The sequence below is a fragment of the Culex pipiens genome, chromosome 3 (assembly GCF_016801865.2).
Source record: "Culex pipiens pallens isolate TS chromosome 3, TS_CPP_V2, whole genome shotgun sequence".
Lineage (NCBI taxonomy): Eukaryota > Metazoa > Arthropoda > Insecta > Diptera > Culicidae > Culex > Culex pipiens.
In genome coordinates, this window is record NC_068939.1 from 65,856,584 (window position 1) to 65,881,552 (window position 24,969).

Sequence of the window (24,969 nt, forward strand, 5' to 3'; positions counted from 1 at the left end):
TGTTGTTGTAAATGTCTATGTTTTATGTCATTTGATTATTGGGGATATGGAAGCAAATGGGAGATGAGGGATAGGATAATGATGGTATAGGTGTTGAAGGAGTTTATATAGTAAATGAATAAATGAATATATCATATAGTAAATGAATAAATAAGTATAAACATATAAGCAAATTTAAAGGTGAGTCCAAGAAGCTGTGAAATAATGAATGAGAATTTATATAATAGACGATCCAGATGGTACCAAAGCTGTTAAGGAATGCAAAGCAAACTGTCAAACTTTGTGAACATTTTTTCTCAAGATAGGATGGACCAAATTGGCTGAAACTCTCTAGCTTTTATATGAAAATCATAAAAATATTTTTATATCATTTAAAAATAAACTTTTTTGAATATCGGCATTCGTCAGGCACACGGAACCAGTTTAACGAGTGTGCATCAAAATTATGAGCCGATTTGGTCAAAGCAGTGTTGAGATATCGTGGCACCCATTTTTTTAAACTGCCAACTTCAAATTATTATATATCTCGACAATGGTACAACCAAAAGTTTTCAAATTTATTTTGTTGATAGATGAAACTATATATTTTAATCCCTTGAAAATAGATTTTAAAAAGTTTAAATGTGTACTTATACCAACCTCTGACATTTATGCCGATTTACATTTATAAGGGTTACATAAAGCTATTTAAAAGCTGTCGTCTATGTTTAGATTGAAGTGTAGATTATCACCAATTAATATAATTGAGCTGATTTTATGCTTGAAAACAAAACAAATATAATGAAAATATAGATTTTATGACTGTTAAAAAAATCCCGGGATTTCGAAAATATTTTTCCCGTTTCCCGGGAAATTCAAAACCCGGGAAAATTGGACGCCCTGACCACGAAGCAATATATTCACGTTTTTAGTGCAAATGCACCATAATCATAAATAAATTCCTTCGTGGTTCTCACATTCGTGAACTAAATTCCCGATTACGAGAATTGATTTTTTTCTGTGTGGTGGTGTAGTGATAATCGTGGTTATCCTCAACTTTGGTTCATTCCCAGTCGAGCTCGATCAGCTTTTTTTTGTATTTTTTACCAGCATGTTTGATCAAGCCTTACGTCAGATAGTGAGATAGGTCATTAGGTCGTTCCAAGTGAGCAATTCTCTACCATAACCGGACATGGATTTTATTTTTACCTTTTGTTTTGGCTAAAACTTTGGGGGACCTTCCCTATGACCAAAAACCATAAATTTTGGCAGCTGCCCATACAAAAATGGTACATAAATTTTCGAAAATCTGTAACTTTTGAATTTTCTGATCATTTTTTCGGAAAAGTTGCAGCTAATTAGAAAAATAGGTACATGAAAAAATACGAATTTTTGAATTAATTTTTGTCACAATAACTCAATTATTTATTTGTTTTAAGGGATAAAAATCCGCAACTTTTGAGCCAAAAAAAAGCCTAAAAAATATTTTTATGATCAGCGGCAGTATCTGGCAGGTTTATTTATTTTAGAAAAAAAAAATCCCCACATACGGGAAATATACCCATTTTAAACCTAATATGCGGTCATGTTTGAATGATGCTGGATAATCTGGAGTGTTCTTTGAAATTTACTAAAACTAAGAACACCAACGAGTAGAGCCACTTTTCGTTAACATTTCTGTACATTAGAAGTTATTCTATTAGCTTAGCATAGCTTAGCTTTGTTGACCGTACTCTAGCCGAGCAAAAAGCTCGCAAAAGCTAGGTTGGCGCCGATAATAAAAATAAATGCTTAAGGAATGTGCCGAATGACACATTACCATCCATTTTTCCTTTTGGTCGACTCCTCACGATCAACGGGGGAAGTGGGGGAGGGATTTGATGATTAGATACCCTATAAAGATGCCTAAGAACTTAGACGACCTCCAAGATATCCGGATTTGGAAGGGGAAAAGGATTGATGGGATACTTCACCGACGAATGAAGTAGTAGGCTTTGGTTGGTAAATATCATGAAATTTAAAATGCAGAAATAAAATAATGAAAATAAAAAATAAATAAGAACGCTCTCACTAAATTCGACTCCACACCAACGACGTCACTTCCATCCTGAGAGCTGTGTATGTGGAACTTGTCCTTCTTTCCCCGATTCCTTGGCATCTCCTGGGCTGCCGGATGTGACCGCCAGCTGGTCCACCGCAGTCACGAATGCCGCCGTCGCCTCAAACTGGTTTCCAGTTTCTGCCTGGCCCTGATTTCTCCGGAATGAGCTCCATCTCGGATTGCTTCTCCTTTGCTTGATACACTTCCTTTTGTAGATTTTATTCCAAAGTTTTTCAAACTACTTTTTCTGATGCACTTAAATTGAACTTTTTCAGAAAAGTTTTCCAAAAAAAACGAAAAAAAAAATCAGTAACACGTGACGGATTGAAAAACTTAACACTCCCACACACCACGATTACTACGATCTCCCATACAATTTTCACAAAATTACTATGGCACAAATTATTCACCATTTCCGCATTTTTTACTTTCCAAAGAAAAGTTTTTCTTTTTTTTAGTTCAGTACCACCCTCCTGGTGGAACTCACTTTTGACGTCTTCTGTACGAGGTGTTCTGCACCTCCCTTTTAGATGGTAACTCATTTTGGCGAGGCAAAAAAACATCAAACGGGAAAAAAAATTGCAACACTTTTTTTTTGTTCAAATTCGTACTTTTCGTTTCTAAATTTCGCGAACTTGACGATATTCCGATTTATCAACACTCAATGAACACTTTTCAACATTTTCCATAACTCGCTCCTACCAAATACACAATAAAATTCAACTTTTCCGAGGGACGCCAAATCACGCGCACGCTTGATCAAGACTCTACATTTATTCCTTTTGAAAGCATTAAAAAAAATATTTACCAAATGTAATGTAGGTACATACTTTTATTAGGTACATTTTTTTTATTAAAAACAAGCAAACCCCGACAAACTTCGCCTAGTCTATTTTTCGTTTTTTGACGTTTTTAACTTGTTTGCTTATTCAGCCTTCTGTGATCAAAATTTAGTTTTTCATTTCATTTCCCATGCAAACGGCAGTTTTTCCGGAATCGGTCTCTTCACGGTTTCGAGCTACAAATCACTGAAAACGTCTTACTAAAAATCTAGAAAAAATAAAAGGGGTCGTACCACCCCACCGTCACGAGATATCGAGAAACAGAGCTCGGTTTTGTGATCAGGGACCAAAATTACCCCTAAAAGCAAAGTTTCACGCAAATCGAAGAGAGGTCGGCGGGGCAACTTTTTCCGATTTCGTGTGAGTTGGCGGAGAATTACTTACTTTACAGATTTTTTAATAAAGTTCCCCGTTTTCGTGATACAGCCACCCAAAGTTTAAAAAATTTAAAAATAAATACAGTCATCCCACATATTCGGAACACCCACGGAACACTTTTACGATAATTTGCCAATAGCATGCCAAAAGTAGCTTTTCTGTCGACCTTACTATTTTTAGAACCTTCATTTGGACATTATCTTGCTATTTCACTAGTAAAAGTAGGACTTTCTGAACAAAAAACTTCATTCCAAGACTATTTTGTCTAGAGCAGCAAAACACTGCCTCCAAATGGCCTGTTTCATAATTGTGGGATGTTATTGTACTTTCCACAATTGTGGAACACCTGAATTTAACTGATATTTTCACAAAAAAAGTTATCAAACCATGTATAAAACATCACTAAGCTTGAATTTCATTGGTTTCAGTGTGTGAAGTCATTATTTGGTAATAAATATGTACTCCTGGAGAGATTCAAAGTTTGTTTACATTCGTAAGAAAAAAGTGTTCCGAATTTGTGGATTTCAAGGGTCAAAGCAATTCTTCAAAAACTTCATATAAAACTTAAAATTTGCAGATGTTCGATACTGCATTCGAAAGATCGCAAGAAAAGCTTTCAAATGAAGGAAAAAGCGAATCATTAAGTTCAATTATCGATTTGCTATGATTTTTTTAACATTGGCCGATCTGGAAACCGTTCCGAATATGTGGGATGACTGTAGCTAAAATAAATGTATAAGAGAAATTGAAGATTGGACCTCTGGTTGGTGAGATACAGCGGTTTGAAGAAAAAAAAAACAGGAAAATAAAAGTTTTCTAAGTCTTATCCAAACATTCACATATTTTCTAAATCCAATAACTCATCAACTGATGATCAAATTTTTAATGTAAAAAAATTAAACATTTGTAATTTTTTTCTCTTCGAAAAAAACATTTTGAAAAAAATGGAATCTAGACTAACAATTCAAAAAGGCCATACATTCAATATTAAGCCAATTTGAAATGTAAGTCTTGATGCCCCCCTCCCCCAAGTTTGAGCCAAATAAAAAAATACAAAAAATAAAAAAGGTCGAAATCGGGCGATTTCGTAGAGAATTGCTCTACGGCAATTTGAGGTTCGAGTCAGCACGCAAGAGTTCTATTTATCAAGAAAAGACACGATTGAAGTATCCCATTACAATTACAAATTTACAAAACCATGATTAAATATGGTCATTCTACCATGCCTTGCATTAGTTCCAAAGCATGCCCTCTGAAACAAGTGCACGATTTTCGTTAGTCCTAGGTTGACCTAATGTTTGGTATTTTTATATTGCCCTTTTTTAGTCCAACGAACCACTTCGTACCGCATTATGGTCCTCCAGCAGAGCATAATTTGGCCGTTTTTTCGTCTAGCAGTCAACGCCAGACTCTCTGATTAATTTCATGCTGGGTCAACGCTTTTTTTTGCTTGTCAACGGCTAAAACGCATTACCTGCAGTCTGTCTGTCGCTCCCTCAACATCATGCTGGTTCTGGCACCGTAACAGGTCATACGGTGCTGCATTTCAGCGATACGGAGTTCAATCTGGAGAACGAGCCGCTGACTGCTGCTGCAGGGCAAGGTTAAGAGTAAAAGTTAGCCCAAACACAATGTATTCGGTGTTGGAGAGTGTGTTGTCTTAAGGCCGGAGATGGTGGAGCAGCAGCCCGCGGGTCATTTCGCTTAGACCCCTAGACGATTTATTAATGGTTTCGACGCCGCACCACTATACACACCGTTTGATATCGGAGGCTAATCGCTCCAGTTTATATTGGTAATTTTGCAACACATATTTGCTGTCACTGCATTGCGGACGGAGTCGGTGGCCAGTAGACAGCAGCAGCAGTCGTGAGTCCACTAATAGTTTAAATCTGGCAGCTTTGCAGAAAGCTATCCAATTTGATACTCGTGGAATTTACGCAGCAGCTGCAGTGCTGTGGTATCTTAAGAACTTTAAATTAACTTTGCCTCTTTTTAAGCTTTTCGCAAATCGACTTTTCTTTGTATTTTTATTGATTTTTTATTAAATAAGATTTTGTCCATGCATTCCGTTTGTCATAAAATTAGTATTTTTTTCTTTCATAAAAGGCTCCATACAATTTTGCGAGATGGTCATACAAAATGGGCATGTGAATATATAATATGAATATTTTAGGAAGGGACTCAAAGAAGAATACCATCTTTATATTAAATTTCTGTTTTCTATGTGTTTTTGAAAAAATGCCCTCCTCATTGTGAACAATTTCCAAACAAATAAAATCATTTTGTATGGAGCGTGGACAATCGCCCCACTCTCCCTCTAAGGTGTCCACGTGGTTTATGGATGGTCCCTTTGGCTATAATCCTTTGAAAAATCATCTAAACTTCAAAGAATTATAGTGTTTTGGAATCGAAATGATGTCAGTTACCCATTGCAATTAAAAGTACAGGAAAATTGTCACAAAAATATGTATTTTTTCTGTATTTTGAAAATGAAACGTTTTTCGAAAAAATACTAAGAATTTAAGTTGTTTACCATATGGGTATCAAATTATCGGAATTTTTCATACTTTTCGAAAATTATATAATTTTTTTTTAAATTAAAAATTTCACCAAAATACGTTTTTTTGAAAACATACTAAAAATTTAAGCTTTTTATACAATGACTATCAAATGATCAGTATTTTTCAAACATTGCAAAAGTGAGAACGCATTTTTTAAACACTTGATTTTTTCACAAAACTAAGTATTTTTAAATGAATAATATTTTTTTTGAAACAGAAATCCGGTTTTATGATAAACACATAATAATAAATGAAATTTTGAGTTTTTTTTTTTCAAATGTACGTGGTTTTGTGAATTGTTTAGTTTTGAAAATATTCCATCGAAATGTACTTAACAAAATTTTGATATTTTTTTGTAAAATTTTTGTGCATTTCACAAAAAATATTATTACTATAGACATGTATGAAAAAATTCTTATCATTTGATACCCATATTGTAAAAACTGAATTTTGACTATTTTTTCAATAATGTGTAGTTTTGTGAAAAATTTGTTGTTTTTTTAAATATGTTAATAATTTCAAAAAAATCCCGCTCATTTGATACCCATAATGTAAAAACTGAAATTTTGAAAATTTTCCGATAATACGTTGTTTTGTGAAAATTTTGAGCATTTTCAAAAAAATGTGTTATTACGTAGTTTTGTGAAAATTTCAAGTAATTTCAAAAAATTTTGTTTGGTTGCTGACCAAACTTTCAAATGTACGAAAAAAAAATTGAGTATATTTTTGAGAAAAAAAATTAAAAATGATATTTTTTTTTTGCTCTAAGTGAAAAAACTACCCTTCTGGGTTATTGCAGATTCGAAAAGTATATTCAATTTCCCATAAAATGACATGTCCCACAAAAAATTACTGTCGAATAACAAAAAATGCCCCAATTTTGAAAGCTATTTTTGTATTTTTTTTCGATTACAATATTTTTTTTTTTGAATTATGAGTACGCCATCAGATTGTCCAATTTTACTCTCAGCTCAGATTTGTGATCAGGGACAAAAGTTATCCCTAAGAACTAAGGGGTTGGGACAACTTTTTCCGATTTCGTGTGAGTTGGCGGAGAATTACTAATTTATTTTTTATTTGTTCATGTTTCAAAAGCCTTATTTTTCTAAATTATTGACAAAATCATGTTGAAAATTAAATATTAAATCATAAAATGTTTAAAAAAATCATTCAAGTCAATTCTCGGTGCAGTATATTATTATATATGGAAATGTCAGCGACAACTAACTAATCTCATTTCAAAAAAGTAAACTGCCTTGCCTTTAATCCAGTTCAAGTCGATGCACTATAGCAATGTCACATCCTGAGCTAAGATCACTCATTCGCGATGACGACTAAGTCAACCGCTAAGGCACGAAACGAACCGAGTCTCGGCTGCAAAGAATGGTACTGAAAGTTGCACAATCGCCTTACCAAGCACCAAAGTGAAGTTCGGCCTAGTTTTTCCCAATCGCTCGCGACATTGCTGGAAAATCCCTAGAGCTTTATTAATTAATGAATAAATAATAAATCTAATTAATTATACCATTAGTATATGTGTGTCAACGAGCAAGCGGTTCAGTTTAGCTGCGTATGTACTCTGTTAAAGTCGATGCACGCACTTGGTCGTTAAGCTGCTAAGTAGATGCAGCTGCTGGTTCTTGCCTTGGGGGGTTTACTTTATATCACTACAAAAAGTGACTTATGTTGCAGCATAGAGGTACAACTCAATCTATTATTTACTGGTTTTGTGCCATTTTTTACATCATAAATGATCAAAATAGATTTTTCTTACTAAAGCATTGCTTTAACATCAAATCAATCCTCAAAAATAGCTGCCAAAGTGCACGTGCCACTGCCACTCGCGGGTCTACGTGACAATGTCACACGGATTGACACTTTCCATGCCGCCAAATGGTCTCAAACTGACCGGGGTCCAAGCCCCAACCCGTGCATGTTGTCGTCCTAACGCGATAAACTGCGCTCGCTGGTGTATAATTAAATTATAAATATTTTGCATTCATGTTCACTGATTTTGTGCCGATTTAGTTCATTATTTTTCGCAGTCTGTATTTTTTTCAGGTTCATAAATTATTCATGCACGTGCACGTTTATCGGCATCGAACCGGTCGGGGGTTGGCGGTGGCAGGTGGCACCTACGGAAGATTTTGACCAGCCTCGCCGAGCACACGCCAAACCTTTTAAGGTGAAAAGAAACAACTTTGAAAACGTGTACCCACGTGAGGGAAACCTTGTCATTGAACTGAATGCAGCCAAGCTAATGGAAAATGTTTGATTGGTGGAATTGTGTCGTGCTTTAACACGTTCTCGAATATTTTGTTGAATTAGGTCATGTTTTCTCATTTCTTTCCCTCGGAATTCTATTAATAAATTCATGATATCTTTAAGCATTTTTTTAAGTTCTTCAATCCAGTGTTCCATGTAAGGTGTCATTTGTAAACCATCATTTGAATCGTTTGAACATCACATAAGTTTCAAAAGATATTGTTAAGAGACCATCCACAACCCACGTGACCACTTTTTTGGTAATAACATAAGGTTCAGATGTGCATCAGAACTTGTGATATGTTTAAAGACCTATCAAAACCTTTTCCCCTAAGCTATCCATCACACTCTGCTGGTGCCTGTTGTAAACAAATTCTTATTTAATTTATTGCAGTATAATACGTTATCACGACCACTGAATCAACACCGAACAGAAGGCCGGACGGACCGACGCTGGTTGATCATGACTATATCGACAGGTTGCAGTTCAGCGTTCATTAACGCTCATTTTCGCCGAATTGGTGACCATTAATCATCATCGCATACTCGTACGGGGGGAGAGGGGGAGGGAGATATTTTTGGCGCTTGGACAACAACAACAACAGCGAGGTGACCGCGGAGCGCTAATAGGACTTCACGACGCCACCAGAGGCATAATTCGATACCCCCCAAAGCAGCAGGCCCAGCGGGAATCGCTCAGGTGTGCGCGCAAATATTAGAGCAAGGTCCTTCGGAGCGTGGTGAAAAATTGTGATCGGTGTGGAATTTAACCTGCACAAGAATAATGGGAAGGTTGCCCCCCTAGTTCAAGGGTAATTAGTGGCTGTGGTCACAGCTACCGGATGCGTAAAGAGCTTTTAGAACATGCACGGAAAATTTAAGTGCGAATTCCTTCCCCCAAAATCGTGACAAATGGTAGCCTTCAACTTTCCGAACATTGTATTGTACATTGCCCCTAACATTACTAATCGTTGAGATGACAATAGATGCCTGAGGAGTGAAAATTGACAAACTGAAGTTTTAATAAATATTTAAGCAATATTTCTTTGGATAACAAAATCTAGAATAAACACATTTTTCAAAAAAAATCATAACTCCGCACCATTTTTACCTATTTGAGTTGTCATGAACGCAAATGATAGGCAATTAGTTTCCCTTTCAAGGAAAAATATATCGAGATCCGATAAAACCAGCCAAACATTTGAAAAAGTCGGACGGACGGATCAACATCGCCAATTTTTTTAAATGTGTTGTGAAATTTTTCGAGGATCTCAAACTATTTTTCATTGAAAGGCAATCTAATTGCCCTTCATTTGCATCTAAGACAACTAAAATCGACAGAAATCGTGTGGAGGCACGACATTTTTAAAAATGTGGTTTTTGCAAAAATTGACAAAAATTGCCATTTTTTGGGACCACCTTACTCAGCAAAAATAATTTAATTTCTGAATGATGAAAATTGGTACGTTAAATATTGCCTCTTTTTTGAGTAATATTACCTAAAAATTTGTAAGAATGTGAACCTGATGAATATTCACCAGAAACTAATGAAAATTCATCATAGTTTCTGATATAATATTACACATTTTTTTACAAAAAAACTGTCACCATTTCCAGATGAATATTACCATTATTTCTTTCTGTGTAGCACGGTGTAGATCACCGTAACGGCCAAACGAACAAAAAAACGGGTCTAATTATTTCGGCTAAGAAACCCCCAGAAAATTTTTGAGTCCGACGGGGAACTTTTTTTGGTTTAGTCTCTTTTCAAATGGAATTGCCGTACAGAAATAATTTTTAATCATCACCTAAATACAGTCTATCAAACAATTTACAACAAAATCTAGGGCGAATCGGGACTACAGTTTGAATAAGGACAGCAGTTTTTGACGCATTTAAATTTGGAAATGGATGTACACATTTTAATGGTCTGAGTCTGTTCTAACTGAAACCAACCAGAAAAATCAAAATATTGTGCTCCAACATGGTTAAAACTGCTGTCCCATGTGTCCCGATTGACCCCAGTTTACGGTACGCAATTTTGCATAGTTTGTGTCTTTCCCTTTTAAAATATATTATAAAAACAAATACCAATGATCATAAAATCAAATTAAATACTTTTTTCATTTTAATTATAATCCGTAAAGTTAGAAAAAACTCGAAATTTTAAAATGAAAATTTTTGTTCCCTTCTGGATCAATGTAGATTCGAAAAGTAGGGGAGAGTGGGGAGACTTTGTTTTTTTGTATCGCACATAATTCTGTCAATTTCTCACAAAACTATGAACTTTTTGCATGAATTGAAAGCTTAGACATTCAACTATGTTTGGCTGATAAGGGTATTTCAGCAGATAAACTCTTCGAATTACGCCAAGCATTTTAAACAAATATTTTAAACCGGCATTTTCAAAATGTTGGGGGTGATTTGATCCCCTTTTCAACATTTTGAAGAAATCTTTAGCAAAATGTTTCTTATTCATCCAAACTTTTAATTTTCTATAAGTTAGAGCAATTTCACATTAAACCTGTACGTTTGTGTTCAAAATAAAACAAGTTTAGCATGCAAAATATTCAAAAACTTAAAATTTTCTTTTTTAGACCAAAATTGAGCATGTTTACAAAAGCTGGTAATGTTTGTTTACAAACTTTTGAAAAATGGTTCAAATTGCAATAAGTTATGTACAACTATACTAAACGAAAACCCAGCCCAATTATTTAATCTTGAGGCTGATTCGAGTGACTGTAAAAATGCAGGGATCAAGTCTCCCTAAACGCACTTTTTTAAACAATTTATTGTAAAAATACTATGACAATAAGTTTAACGTCAAATGCGTAAGGGTTTTGGAGTTGATATGTTTATCAAACAATTCATGTATAAAAAATATTTTGTTTGAATAATTTTTGAGATTACGTTTCGGCTTTCGGTCACTTGGTAGAATCAAACACCAGTTTGCTTTCTTCTCCGACGTTTCGGTTCATATAGAACCTTTTTCAAGGAATCTAAAATTTATTTGGTGGTAAAATTGGGCACAACATAATTACAAAGAATCTTACCGAAAAGAAGGTGCTTTTCGTCTGTTGGTACTTTTCCAAGCACTCAACTGTCAGGTGGTGGGGAAATACTAATAAAGGGTAAATTTTAATTAGCCAAAATTAGCATCACTTTTGTTTCCGTGTACTCACACGCTTGCGAGTCTGGCCACTCTCCAAGATTCGCTCGTCCCATGGAGATTTCGACTCGAACCACAATACGGTAGCACCAGAAAATTATCACACTTCTCATTCGGCGCGCCAACTTTTTAAGATGGCAGTACAAGTGAAAAAAAACGACTATTGTGTGTGTTATGTAAACATTATGTGTTAGTATGTGTGTTGTCCCTACTGTTTGTGTTGTTTTTATTTGGTTTGTTTTAATTAGCATTCCTTTTTGTTTTGATGTTTTTAATTTCATGTAAAATTCCAGCATATGCAGCATGTAGGTTGTCCGTGTCCGTCCGTTTGTTCACTGTTTTGTCTGTGTTTTTTATGTGACAACTCTCCAAGATTGGCAGATTACTCGGTTTCATTGAGCGATCTACTATTTTGACGGAGTCAATCCCGATAGAGTGTTCCATAGCTGTTGCGTGTTGAACCAATGCTGATTTTTCCTTCGCCCAGCTGATCTGTGGATCAGTGGGGCGAAGGAAAAATCAGCATTGGTTCAACACGCAACAGCTATGGAACACTCTATCGGGATTGACTCCGTCAAAATAGTAGATCGCTCAATGAAACCGAGTAATCTGCCAATCTTGGAGAGTTGTCACATAAAAAACACAGACAAAACAGTGAACAAACGGACGGACACGGACAACCTACATGCTGCATATGCTGGAATTTTACATGAAATTAAAAACATCAAAACAAAAAGGAATGCTAATTAAAACAAACCAAATAAAAACAACACAAACAGTAGGGACAACACACATACTAACACATAATGTTTACATAACACACACAATAGTCGTTTTTTTCACTTGTACTGCCATCTTAAAAAGTTGGCGCGCCGAATGAGAAGTGTGATAATTTTCTGGTGCTACCGTATTGTGGTTCGAGTCGAAATCTCCATGGGACGAGCGAATCTTGGAGAGTGGCCAGACTCGCAAGCGTGTGAGTACACGGAAACAAAAGTGATGCTAATTTTGGCTAATTAAAATTTACCCTTTATTAGTATTTCCCCACCACCTGACAGTTGAGTGCTTGGAAAAGTACCAACAGACGAAAAGCACCTTCTTTTCGGTAAGATTCTTTGTAATTATGTTGTGCCCAATTTTACCACCAAATAAATTTTAGATTCCTTGAAAAAGGTTCTATATGAACCGAAACGTCGGAGAAGAAAGCAAACTGGTGTTTGATTTTACCAAGTGACCGAAAGCCGAAACGTAATCTAAAATAATTGTAACGGTCGTGAAAAACTACAATAATTTTTGAGTGTTTTCAATACTAATTAGTTCAATACAGTTCAACAAAAAATCAAATGTTTCTTGTCTCTGAGACGAGTATATGTGTTCCTAGTAGAATTTTGCCTGCTGAATCCGAATCCGGGTCCAGAATTGCTCCAAATGGTCCCAATTTTGAGATACACCCGTTTGAAATGTTAGTTTAGGCCAAAATTAGCTACTTTGTCGACTATTTTACAAAAGAACTATTGAATAAACAACTAAACCAATACATGTTTCTTATAGTTCAAGTTTTCCCCTTTCTGAAACACTCCTGATTTTAAAAATTTGATTGTTTCTACGCATATTTGTAGCCATTTTAAAATTATATTTTCAGTTGGTTCTCATTCAAGTTTTTCCAACTTGCATGCAAGTCAAATTATGCTGGGATATCAATAATAAAAATCAAAAATGCTTTGCAGAACGTTAAATAAGTTTGTCTCGGTAGTCTAATTGATCATATTTCATGTATTTTTGTCTGCTGAATCCATTTCCATCATTAGATTTTTTCAAAAAGGTCAGGTTTTGAGTAAAAATTGAATTTTCGATGATTTTTTCAAAATAAAATCTATTTTATGCTAAAATATGGCTTAGAGATGACTAAATGTCGATGTCTCGTCAGTCTAATTGATCATTTTTAATGTATTTTTGTCTGTTGAATTCATTCCCATCATTAGATTTTTTCGAAAAGGTCAAGTTTTTGAGTAAAAATAGATTTTTTCAAAATAAAATCTATTTTATGAGCTGTTCTCTTCGAAATCGGCCGATTTCGACCATTTTTATTTGTTGTATTTTTTTATTTGATTCAAACTTTGTGGGGCCTTCCCTATGACCAAAGAAGCTCCATACAATTTTGGTAGCTGTCCATACAAAAATGGTACGTAATAATTTAAACAGCTGGAACTTTTGAGTGAATTTTCTGATCAATTTGGCGTCTTCGGTGAAGTTGTAGGTATTCTTGAGGACTATTGAGAGACCTTTTGTACACGAAAAAAATGCCAAATTTGTCATTAACTTGTTTTCACAAAAACTCAAATTCCCAAAATACGTATTTTTTGATTTTCGAGATTTTTTATATGTTTTAGAGGACAAAAAACCCCAACTTTTGAGCCATAGAGAAACATGGTCAAAAAATCTGCCGCCAAGTTATAATTTTTTTTAAAAGTTTTGATTTTTGGAAAAAAATCGAAATTTTATACAAAACGAAATTCGACCTAATTTTTTATGTTAGATTTGATTTGCAATCGAAAAGTACTTTACAGATTTTTTGATAAAGGGCTCCGTTTTCAAGATATTGTCACCCAAAGTTTGATTTTAGCGAAATATTTGCAGTTTTTTGATTTTTAAAAATATTGACCATGAGTAACCTTTTCTAAAAATATCTATTTTGAAAAGATTCTGATCTTTGATTTTCTATAAAATTGTCAAAGAGACATAGAATATTGGACCTATGGTTGCTGAGATACAGCGGTTTAAACAAAAAGAATGAGGAAAATTGAGGTTGTATAGTTCTTACTCAAAAACCCCACAATTTTATAATATCGATATCTCAGCAACTTATGTTCCGATTTTCAATGTTAAAACATGAAACATTCGTAAAAAATTCCGATCTATTCAATAACAAAATTTAAAAAAAAATCAAGACTAACATTTTAAAAGGGCGTAATATTGAATGTTTGCGTGGCTATATCTTGAAAACGGAGCCGTTTATCAAAAATCTGTACTTTTCGATTGCAAATTAAATTTAACATTAAAGAATCTGGTCAAATTTTGTTTTGTATGAAATTTCGATTTTTTCCAAAAATCACTGCCTTTTCAAAAACTCATAACTCGCAGATTTTTTGACCATACTTACTTCTCTATGGCTCAAAAAATTTGGTTTGTTGTCCTCTAAAACTTATCAAAAATTCTCGAAAATAAAAAAATACGTGTTTTGGGAATTTGAGTTATTGTAAAAAAAATTTTGTAAAGAATTTGGCAATTTTTTTTCCGTAAACCTTTTTTTCTCAATAGTCCTCAACAATACCTACAACTTTGCCGAAGACGCCAAATTGATCAGAAAAATCACTCAAATGTTCCAGCTGTTTAAATTTAATTTTGAAAAATTCATCGAAAATTCAATTTCTACTCAAAAACCTGACCTGTTTGAAAAAATCTAATGATGGGAATGGATTCAGCAGACAAAAATACATTAAAAATGATCAATTAGACTAACGAGACATCGACATTTAGTCATCTCTAAGTCATACTTTAGCATAAACAAGATTTTATTTTGAAAAAATCATCGAAAATTTAAATTTTTCTCAAAAACTTGACCTTTTTGAAAAAATCTAATGATGGGAATGGATTTAGCAGACAAAAATACATTAAAAGTGATAAATAAGACTGACGAGACATCGACATTTAGTCATCTCTGAGTCATACTTTAGCATAACATAGATTTTATTTTGAAAAAATCATCGAAAATTCAAGTTTTACTCAAAAAGCTGACCCTTTTGAAAAAATCTAATGATAGGAATGGATTCAGCAGACAAAATTACGTGAAATATGATCATTTAGATTACCGAGACATACTTATTTAACGTTCTGCAAAGCATTTTTGATTTTTATTATTGATATCCCAGCATAATATGACTTGCATGCAAGTTGGAAAAACTTGAATGAGAACCAACTGAAAATATAATTTTAAAATGGCTATAAATATGCGTAGAAACAATCAAATTTTTAAAACCAGGGGTGTTTCAGAAAGGGGAAAACCTGAACTATAAGATACATGTATTGGTTTAGTTGTTTATTCAATAGTTCTTTTGTAAAATAGTCGACAAAGTAGCTAATTTTGGCCCAAACTAACATTTCAAACGGGTGTATCTCAAAATTGGGACCATTTGGAGCAATTCTGGACCCGGATTCGGATTCAGCAGGCAAAATTCTACTAGGAACACATATACTCGTCTCAGAGTAGCTAATTTTGGCCCAAACTAACATTTCAAACGGGTGTATCTCAAAATTGGGACCATTTGGAGCAATTCTGGACCCGGATTCGGATTCAGCAGGCAAAATTCTACTAGGAACACATATACTCGTTTCAGAGACAAAATCTTGTTGGACTGTTATGATCTTGTTGGACTATTTTAATCAAAACAAAGAAAAAAGATCTCTTGGAAGTTTGTTTCAGCACTTTTTAGAAAAAATGTGTGTAACTCAATCTAAACATTTTTTGATTTTTTTCTTTGTTTTCTACAATGAGTTTTAGAAAAAAAAAAAAAGAAAAGCTAACTGTTTTACCCACATGCTGACGAGATACAGGCCCCACTCTCCCCTACATGAAATTTCCCTTAAAATGACATGTTCTAAGAAATGTACAGTCAAGTAACGGAAAATGGGATAATTTTTAAAAATTTTTAGTGTTTTTTTTTCTATGAAAAATACTTTTTTTCGGAATTCTGAGTACGCCATCAAATTGGGAGTCTAATTTTACATAAAAGTCCTTTTGACACCAAATTTCTATCTCATCACCGTTTCAGGCTGCAAATTATTGAAAAACACCTCTTTTTTCGCATGTTCAAAAATGGAAGGGGCCGTACCGCCCCTCCGTCACGAGATATCAAAAAACCGACCTCGGATTCGTGATCAAGGACAAAATTTACCCCTTAGAACAAAGTTTCACGCTAATCGAAGAGGAGTCGAGGCAACTGCTGTGTGAGTTGGCGTAGAAATACCCAAATGTATTCAGACTCAAATGTGCAACCATTTTTCGACCCTTACTAGAGCGCGGTACATGAAATTTGCAGCGTATGAATAATGTTTTTGTCATATTTTGTTGTATTATTGATTGTATTAAATTAGAACCAATTGATTGGAAGCATTTTCGATCAAAACTGTTTGAAAATGTAAAACAATACATACAACTTTCAACAAAAAAATCTTTGGCATGAACGTGCTATTTTGTCGCAAGTCGATTTTGGGCCAAATAGAGTCAAAGACGTCACTTTGTACAGCTTTCAATGCCTCACCTTTTGACCTTCACAGATTCTCAAAACTCGATTTCAACACCGACCATCTCAGACAAAACCGGAAAAAACCTTCTTGCATTGCTGTGTTCTATCTTGTTACACCTTCAAAATTGCTGCAAGTGCGACAACTGTCCAAAGGGAATTTAGTCAGATGCAGTTTGACACACGTACATGCCCGACTACCGTAAAAACAATCCGGCAACCACAATCAATAAATCATCGGGATAGCTTTTTTTTTGCAATATTTTATGAAAGGAGGAAGAGGAGGTGTCAAAAATCCTAAATTGTGTTAAGTAATAAAGGGACGCTCCCTTAGTGAAACACGATCAATATAGATTGAAGATCTGACTATGAGTCCTTGAGTCAAGCCACATATCAGATATGCTGATGAAAATTATGTTAGGTTCCAACATGTGACCCTTTGTTGGATGGGTGATCAAAAGAGCTATTCAATGAGCTATGAATTTGAAGATTCGACTCTACCTAAAGATATGAAAAATAATGATAATTTGATAGAACATTGAAAGGGCGGTTGTTTTATTTTAATGTTAGGAAGGCATCAACCACCTCAAGGCGGATAAGGTATCAATTTAAGAGATTTTTTTATGATATTCTCATAAATCTAGCGTATGCATGAAAAATAACATAACAATAACTGCTTGCAATGCTAACATTTCATCGCCCCTTGCAAATCCAATAACCCCAGTCGCGACTAAACCCAAAAAACAACTTCAAGCCAGCAGCGCAGCAAGGACACGCACTTCAGCGCAAGCTTAAATGCACTTATGCCCACCGCGTCCACAAACTCCAATTCCCGACTGCTGACCAGCTGCGGCTGGCGGCGGTGGACAAGGAGCAGGATCAGGTCACCCTTCTTGAACTCTCTTCTCTCCTTCATCGACGACGCTGCGGCGCGGAACGAAGGGTACTTAAAAGTGTATCAAATCTTACTGCGTCGAGACCCCCTTTGCGGAGTGTCGCTGAGACCACGCAATATCGGTGAGTAGAGTAGATCGCGAGTTCGTCGCAAGGTGGGGACATTCTTTGAACTGGCCTTAGTAGTGGTAGTAGTAGAAGTAGTAGTAGCAGCCGAGAGGAGTAGTACTTCACGCAGCAGGGTGTAGTCGCGAGCGCACAGAACCCTGCCGAGTTGCGGGAGAAAAGAGAGAAGGATATCGGAGGTTGGCAATATCGTGCGGTTCGTGATCTGTCGCGCGTTGAGGTCTCCCGACGACTTGGACGCGGTGCAGGTATAGAACGCGAATCGCGTGAAAATTCAAACAACTAGAGCACACAGAACTAGGTGTCAGAGGTGTGTTTGTGTCGGTTTGTGTGCGTGGAGGGGACATGTTCTCGGGGCGCGTAGAGTTTCGCACATTTGGCGACGGTGGCGGCACTTTTCGTGAGGCCGGGACCTGTGTGCACTCTTGGGGTATAAAAGCTACTACAGGGCTAGGCCGAGCCATCAGTAATAGTTTTAGGTTGACGCTCTACGCGCAGATGTAGAGCGATTTTTTGACGTCCGGTCGATTCCGAGGTTCCGTTCTTCCGTCGTGCGTGTCCGCAGTCCGTGTCCTAATTCCGTGCGTGCACGCGTTCTAATTTCTGCCGTAAATTAATTGTGTATCCGTGCGTGCGTGCGTGTTCTACACGAAAACTTCAACATGAAGGTGAGTTCCCGGCGGAGAGCAGGGCCATCCCTCCGCAAGGACTACCATAGTGTACATAGTGCCGAGAGATAACCCAAGGATTACCGTGAACAACCCCCGTAAAGGAACACTCTAATGAATTGCATTTATTGTGATTAATGGACGCTGCCTAGTCGATCTTCGACACCTGCTGATCGATACCGTGAGGACATGTTCAAGTGCCCCCCAACTAAGTCAGCGCACCGGCAACAGTGTGTGATACGAACTACTTCAGTGGCGACTAATTGATCCACATTCTGTGCAAGCCTGCGCCGTGAAGTTTTTAAGGTCGGTGATTGTTGATCGTTGACAGGCCCGTTTAGGAATAGGCGCGCGAGCGCGCGAAACCTGCTACGGAGGAACTTGACGCAAGCCATAACCGGAGTGACCGCGCAAAAAAGTGAACGCGCCGCGGCGGTGACTTCGGGTGCAGGTTCTGCACGTGCCCACGGGTGTTGCCGGATGGGAAATGCAAATTTTCTAGCTGTGGCAACTCCAGTAACGGCTTCGTCATCGTCGACAGAGTGATTTACTGGCGCCCTTTCAGGGCGCAACCCCCGTTTGAAACCCGCTTGGGTGTGTATATTTGTGTGTGTGTGCGAAGTGCGTGGTGACAAATGCACCGCGGATAGATGAATAAATTACAACTGTTTTGAATAATTGAACCGTAATCGGTGTTGCTGGTTGGTACTACCGCATTTGTGCCAAGCTACCAGTACCGTGAGAACGTTTTGCGAAAGACCTTGATTCGTGGTGGGTTCGATGGATGAAAGTGTGAGTCATTAGTGGCAAAAGTGGATCGGAACAGAAGCGCCCTAATATGGGTTGTGTTGAGGTGGAGAACTGATGCAAGAACAGTGCTTGGAGCGGAAGGCTGCTAACGGACTGTGAAGATGTTGTGTGAAAAAGGACGATGGCTGTGGACTGGGAAGTAATCAGGACAAAAGAAGAAGCGGCAACAATAATCGTGAAAGGAACATGAAATTCGGTTAAATGTGTAGAAAAAAAAAATCGCAGAAATCATTAAAAGCATCAAATAAGATGTTTTATTATTGTGTAACGGTCATAAAATCTTGAAAGCTATTTCTCAAACATAAAATACATTTAAGTGCGTCAAGGTATGTATTTATGTATAATAACACCGGCCAGCAAATTTTTTTCCACATGCTCTATTCGAGAGAAAGGATGATCTTTGGGGTTCCCAGAAACACGTACACTTGGAGATAAAAAAAATAGGCGTTGCTGAATGTTTTTCTCTAAGGCTAAAAAGAGCATTTAATATGTCAAAAAACGACACTTTGAATCATTAGTTTTTCAATACAATTCATCCTGGAATTTCTGATAATAAAGATAATGCAAACTTTACAATGATTAAAATGTTAATTTTCGTCGTTCGTTACCGGGCCGAATTTTATGGGTGTTCTGAGCCTATGAGTAATTTCCCTTGAAGCGGCATATCACTCTATATCGTCTTTTGTGATCATGCTTAAATTTTTCGGAGTTATTTATACTATCGAAAAATGCAAGAATCCCGATTTTTAGCAAAATTGAACCACTCCTTCTTTTATGACACCGTTCCAAAGTTTGCGATTATCGAATTTTTTTCAAAAAATCTGTTTTCAAATGGCCATTTCTGGGACAAAATAAAATTATAGAGCTAAACTCGACTTTTACTTTGATGCATTTAGTACAATTGAAATCTTTACATAAAATTTTCTCAATATACATGCGATTTAATTCTAAATTAAACGTCTCCATGTCTCCATCGTGTTTTTCAAACAATTTAACATAAGCATGGTTTTTTTTCTTGTTAGACAAATTGAAATCTCTTGACTTGAGATAACGAATTTTAATGCTTGCAACTACAGAATTCACCTACCATGCCTAATATGGGGACAGTAACCTGTTCCGCCCGTGTGGATCAATCGCACCGCACACTGGACTCACAATCCAGAGTTCGCCGGTCCATTCTAAGTTCTGTAGGGGTATTCGGCGCCTTTTTCCCATGCCATACTTTCATACACTTAGGAGCACAGGGCAGCGAAGTCCTTGTAGATAAAAGGAATACACTAGTGATTGGTACTAGCATTAGTAGCCAACAACTATAAAGTCAACTTCGTTTTTTTTAACTTGTTGAGCTATTGGTATCTATGACATTGATGTTCTAAGCGTTCTAGAGCTCTGTGCAGACTCCTGAAGATAAAAAAAAAATACGACCCCTTCATATCTCTGGTTCGTTTCATCCAACTTCGATTAAACTTTCAGGGCAGGCCCAGTTTTGAATGACCTTTGAGTTGGGCCCGAATTCCGGATTGTTACGGATTTATCGCAGATTCCCTTGGGGTACCTTCGTTTTAGCCAGTGGGGTCACTTTATGGTTACTCAATATTTTTCTTCTACAGTATGAAGCTTTAGTGTAAAAAACTAAAGTATTATCAAAAACAAATCCTCCTATGAGTTACGGAATATAATGACCCCTTCAGAAAGTTTCGGGACCTCCGGAAGTACCGTAGTACAACCGTGGGGGACAAAATCTAGAAGACACAGAAATATGCCATGCGACATTTCAAAAAATATCTACTGGCTCTTGGAAGTTGATTGCTACCCCTAAAAAGACTGTCCGAAGCCATCCGTACACTTTGGCCACCTGGAAATAAAATCAAATTCTATTGTGTTGCTTTTACTTTTTCTCATAGCACTTGAAAATTACTGTAAAAAATGATTTCTTCAACATCCCAATATCTTTTCGCAACCGCCTCCAACACCATAGCATTATTTTATTACGTAACGCAAGTATGGGAAGCAGGGGGTCGAAGGCTGTATTACGTCCCATACCATTTTTTGAAATTCGTATGGATATTTGATACAAAGGCAGGGGGTCCGAAAATCTAATTTTTGTGTTACGTAAAAAAAGAAAGGTTCCCTGAGGGTAGAGGGTGACGATTCTCGAGATTTTCAATTTCCCGGGAATCGAGAGTTGAATTTGGCCATTTCCCGGGAATTCCCGGAACCCGGGAATTTTTTTGACTATGCCAATCGTGCCAAAATTTTATGAAATAAAAAGTAATAAATTTGTTTTTTTTTTATGAATTCAGTAACATTTGATTCATACTAATTCTATGAAACGGTAATTTAAGTAGCCTCATTATTTTAAGGAACTATATGAAACCATTTGATTTTTTTTTTTCTGAATCTGCAAATACAAAATCGTTTCCTGACCTTTTCAAGACTCAAAATTGTAGTTTAAAATATTTATGAATCTTAATTCACACTGAGAGATTTTTCAAAAGTTGCACAAAGTTGTTATTAGATTTTTGTACAAAAAAAAAACTAATACAACTAATATATAATTTCCCAGCATCGGAAATTTTGCAATATGATAAACATCGACTCGAAACAACAAATTGAACTATTTTTTTGTAATTTTTAAGGTCAGCTGTATTTTCATTGAAGAAATATTTAGAGTTATCAGGAAAATTTATATGTTCACAAAAAAAACTAAATTATGAGGATTGCTTTGTTCAAGAGAAGATTTTGGAATTGAACTTAAATTGAAAAATCTTTTCCTTCTTAGAAATAATTTCAAAAAATATTTGAAAATAAAACATTTGATTTCATGTCTGAGGTGTAAGGTGTAACTGCTAAATATTTTTTAAGGTTAATTTTGGGGTCCAATTTTTTTTCAATTCTAGTTTTTGGAATTTTTGACAAGTTATAATTTAAACTTTCTGAATAAGAATTTTTGAGAAGCATTGGTTTATTCGACCTTCCATCGGATGAAGAAGTAAAATGTCGGTCCCGGCCTTGGTTGTTGTTAGGCCGTTAAGTCATTCCAGGTGTAGGAGTCGTCTCCATACCATAAGTACAAACAACACACCAAACCAAGCCTACTCCGGTGGAATCGCTGGCGGCGGTTGGACTCGCAATTCAAAGGTGGAAGGTTCCTTGGAGTAGAGAGAGGTTTGGGTGCTCTCCCCATTCAAGCCTTCGGACTCCTAGGTTCGAGCAGAAACTTGCAATAGAGACCACAAAAGACCCGGGGGTCGTTAATGTTAATGGTTTGATTTTTTTTGGTTTATTCGAACTTGAACATCGAACATTGAACATTAAATGTTCAAAACAATTTGGAATTTTTCAAATGTTTTTCTTATAAGTTTATCTAAGTTTACTTCGATTTTTATAAGTTAAAAATTTCCCGGGAGTCTCGACCGAATTTCCCGGGAATCGAGAGGTCTAAAAATGGTCGATTTCCCGGGATTTTTTTCCCGGGAATTCCCGCTCGTCACCCTCTACCTGAGGGCAAAACCTACGGCAAATGGAAATTTTTCTCATAGTTAGATGATTTTTCTGTTATAAACTTTTAAAAACGTTAGCTTTTTCCTTGTATGCGTACAATACGGCTTATATTCAATTCAATTTTGATATATTCAGAATCCTAAAAAAACTATAAGTTTGAGTTGAGCCATCAATACCCTTTTGCTATGTTTCTACCAGCGATGGAATAATCATCATCAAAAGAAAATCATTGGATGTTCATCAAGAGAAAAATCCGAAGGGAGCATGCTATCCTCTCTCGCGCACGAAAGATCGGTAAAAAGAATCTAAAAAAATCACCATCTTGATTATTCGGCGGAACATCTCTTTCACTACTACACTTGCAAGTGTAACGTTACACGTCGGAAATTGGCCTGTAACATTTTGTAGATGGGCAATGTGTGTAAACAAAAAGAAAAAAAATAATTTTGAGTGGTGCTGACAAGGAAATTCACAAAAAATCATCAGCAGATTGATTTTCTGGGAGAATTTCGGGAGCGATTTTCTTTTGCGTGATTTGCCTCCTCTCTCTATCGCGGGTGAAAAAAGTTCGCAAGCGAAATTGATTTTTTCGCGATTATTCTATCCCTGGTTTCTACGCATATTTGGCTCACTTATCCCCATTCGCAGTTTTTCGCTATACAACAGAAAACGCAAAAAAAAAATGCTTCGTTAAAATAACGGAGGATTTAAAAATACTTGGAGCGATAAATATGCGTTCTAGTGTAACGATTGGAAAACCTGACATGATTATCGATTTTGTACAAGACAAAAAGAAACTTAAAAATTTAAAAAAAAATCTAAATGTTCAAAAACTTTTATGAGACAATTATTCATAGAACGGGAGAATTAAAAAATAAAACAAAACCTTCCCCCATACCGGTCAGGATTCCCGATGAATATTTTTTACTCATTGATGAAAATCTGACTTTGCGAAGCCAGACAAGGATCGAGCCACAAGGCGATACCTGTACCACAAGGCTACAGGAGCTCGGCTCTTTTATTAGCCCAAATATGTAAAAAAAAAACAAAAAGGTCCGATCCAAAATAATCTCCAATAACGGTGCTATCAAGCACAACTCTCGTACGAAATTCATAGATCTAAAAAGCTAACGCACCTTTTATTTCAAAACTGTAAAGGCTTCAACCCGCAAGGTACAACCAATCTTTACAATTAATTGGACCACATCGACCATAGAACCCGCACCGCACGCTCCAATACGCACACACACATATCCTTTGATGGCGATTTTAATTGATTTATCAAACACACCGGATAGCCAAAACGATCTGCACCAGTTCTAATCGACCATCTGATATATCTGGCTTAAAATGCTCCAATTTGGTCAGGCCGCCGCCAAACACGTTCGTTAGCCATCTATCACACGCGACTTGGCGTCACGAGATCCGGACTCCGGTTTATAGAACGCGCACTTCCACCATCTGTGTGATCGGCGATCGCCGCCGCCATGCTGGGTCGTTGTGAATGATGTAATCGATGCAAGGTTGTTCACATTCCTTGGGTTAGATCAGGCTGAAAACGTGATACAGATATTTCACCGAGGGACCACTCGACACGCAGCACGTGCTGTATACATGTAATACAAATAATGATCGTTAATTTTCTTCGGTTTCTTCTCCACCGTCCAGCTTTTCGCTGCAATCTTGATTGTGGCTTTAGCAGCGGCACCTAGTTTAGGGAACCCCGCCCCAGACTGTCCACCGGGTGGACACGGATACGCCTATCCAGCACCACAAGTACAACTCTCGGTCGGCAAGGCCATCAACAGCGTCAGCGTGACGCCCGGATTCTCGTCCTACTCGGTTGATGGTGCCGTCAAGTACGCCTCAGTTGGACCTTCGTACAGTTCGTACGAAGCATCGCCAGCATACGCCGCCTTCGGAACCGGCGCCGATCTCAAGCTGTCCAGCTATGTCCCGGCGGTGAAGACGGTGTCCGCCACCCCCGGCGTTGTTTACGCCGCGGAAAAATCGGCCGCAGCCTACGTGGCCCCGGCTGTGACCAAGATCGTCGCGGCGGAACCCGCGTACGTGTCCAAAGAGTACCTGCCCCCAGTGAAGACGGTAGTTTCGGCCGCTCCAGCCGCTTACTCGTCGTACGTGTCCAGCCCTGCGATCTCTTCGTACTCGGCAGGCCCAGCCGTGTCTTCGTACGTTGCCACCCCGGCTGTCAGCAAGGTCATCAGCAGCCCTGCCGTCTCGTACGGATATGCTGCACCAGCTGTTGCGTCCTATGCTGCTCCCGCTATTGCTAGTAAGTACTGCCGTACGAAATCCAAATCATTAAAATCCTTTTTGTAGTCCTATAAGCTATTTAATTATTCATGTTT

At 36.9% G+C, this 24,969-nt stretch overlaps 1 protein-coding gene across 2 annotated transcripts in view; it reads left to right on the forward strand.

Annotated features, from left to right (window-relative positions):
- Nucleotides 1–17,805: 17,805 nt before the first annotated feature.
- LOC120424485 (paternally-expressed gene 3 protein) overlaps nt 17,806–24,969 on the forward strand; it is a 35,721-nt gene continuing 28,557 nt past the window's right edge. The window contains exons 1-2 of one of the 2 annotated variants that reach the window (XR_008212433.1): nt 17,806–18,286; nt 24,269–24,893. Coding sequence is in view for 1 of the 2 variants with exons in the window: in XM_052709831.1 (XP_052565791.1) it covers nt 18,281–18,286; nt 24,269–24,893 (631 nt within the window). In the remaining variant the exon portion in view is untranslated. The remainder of the gene's footprint in view (nt 18,287–24,268; nt 24,894–24,969) is intronic. The other variant, XM_052709831.1, reaches the window with a different exon arrangement.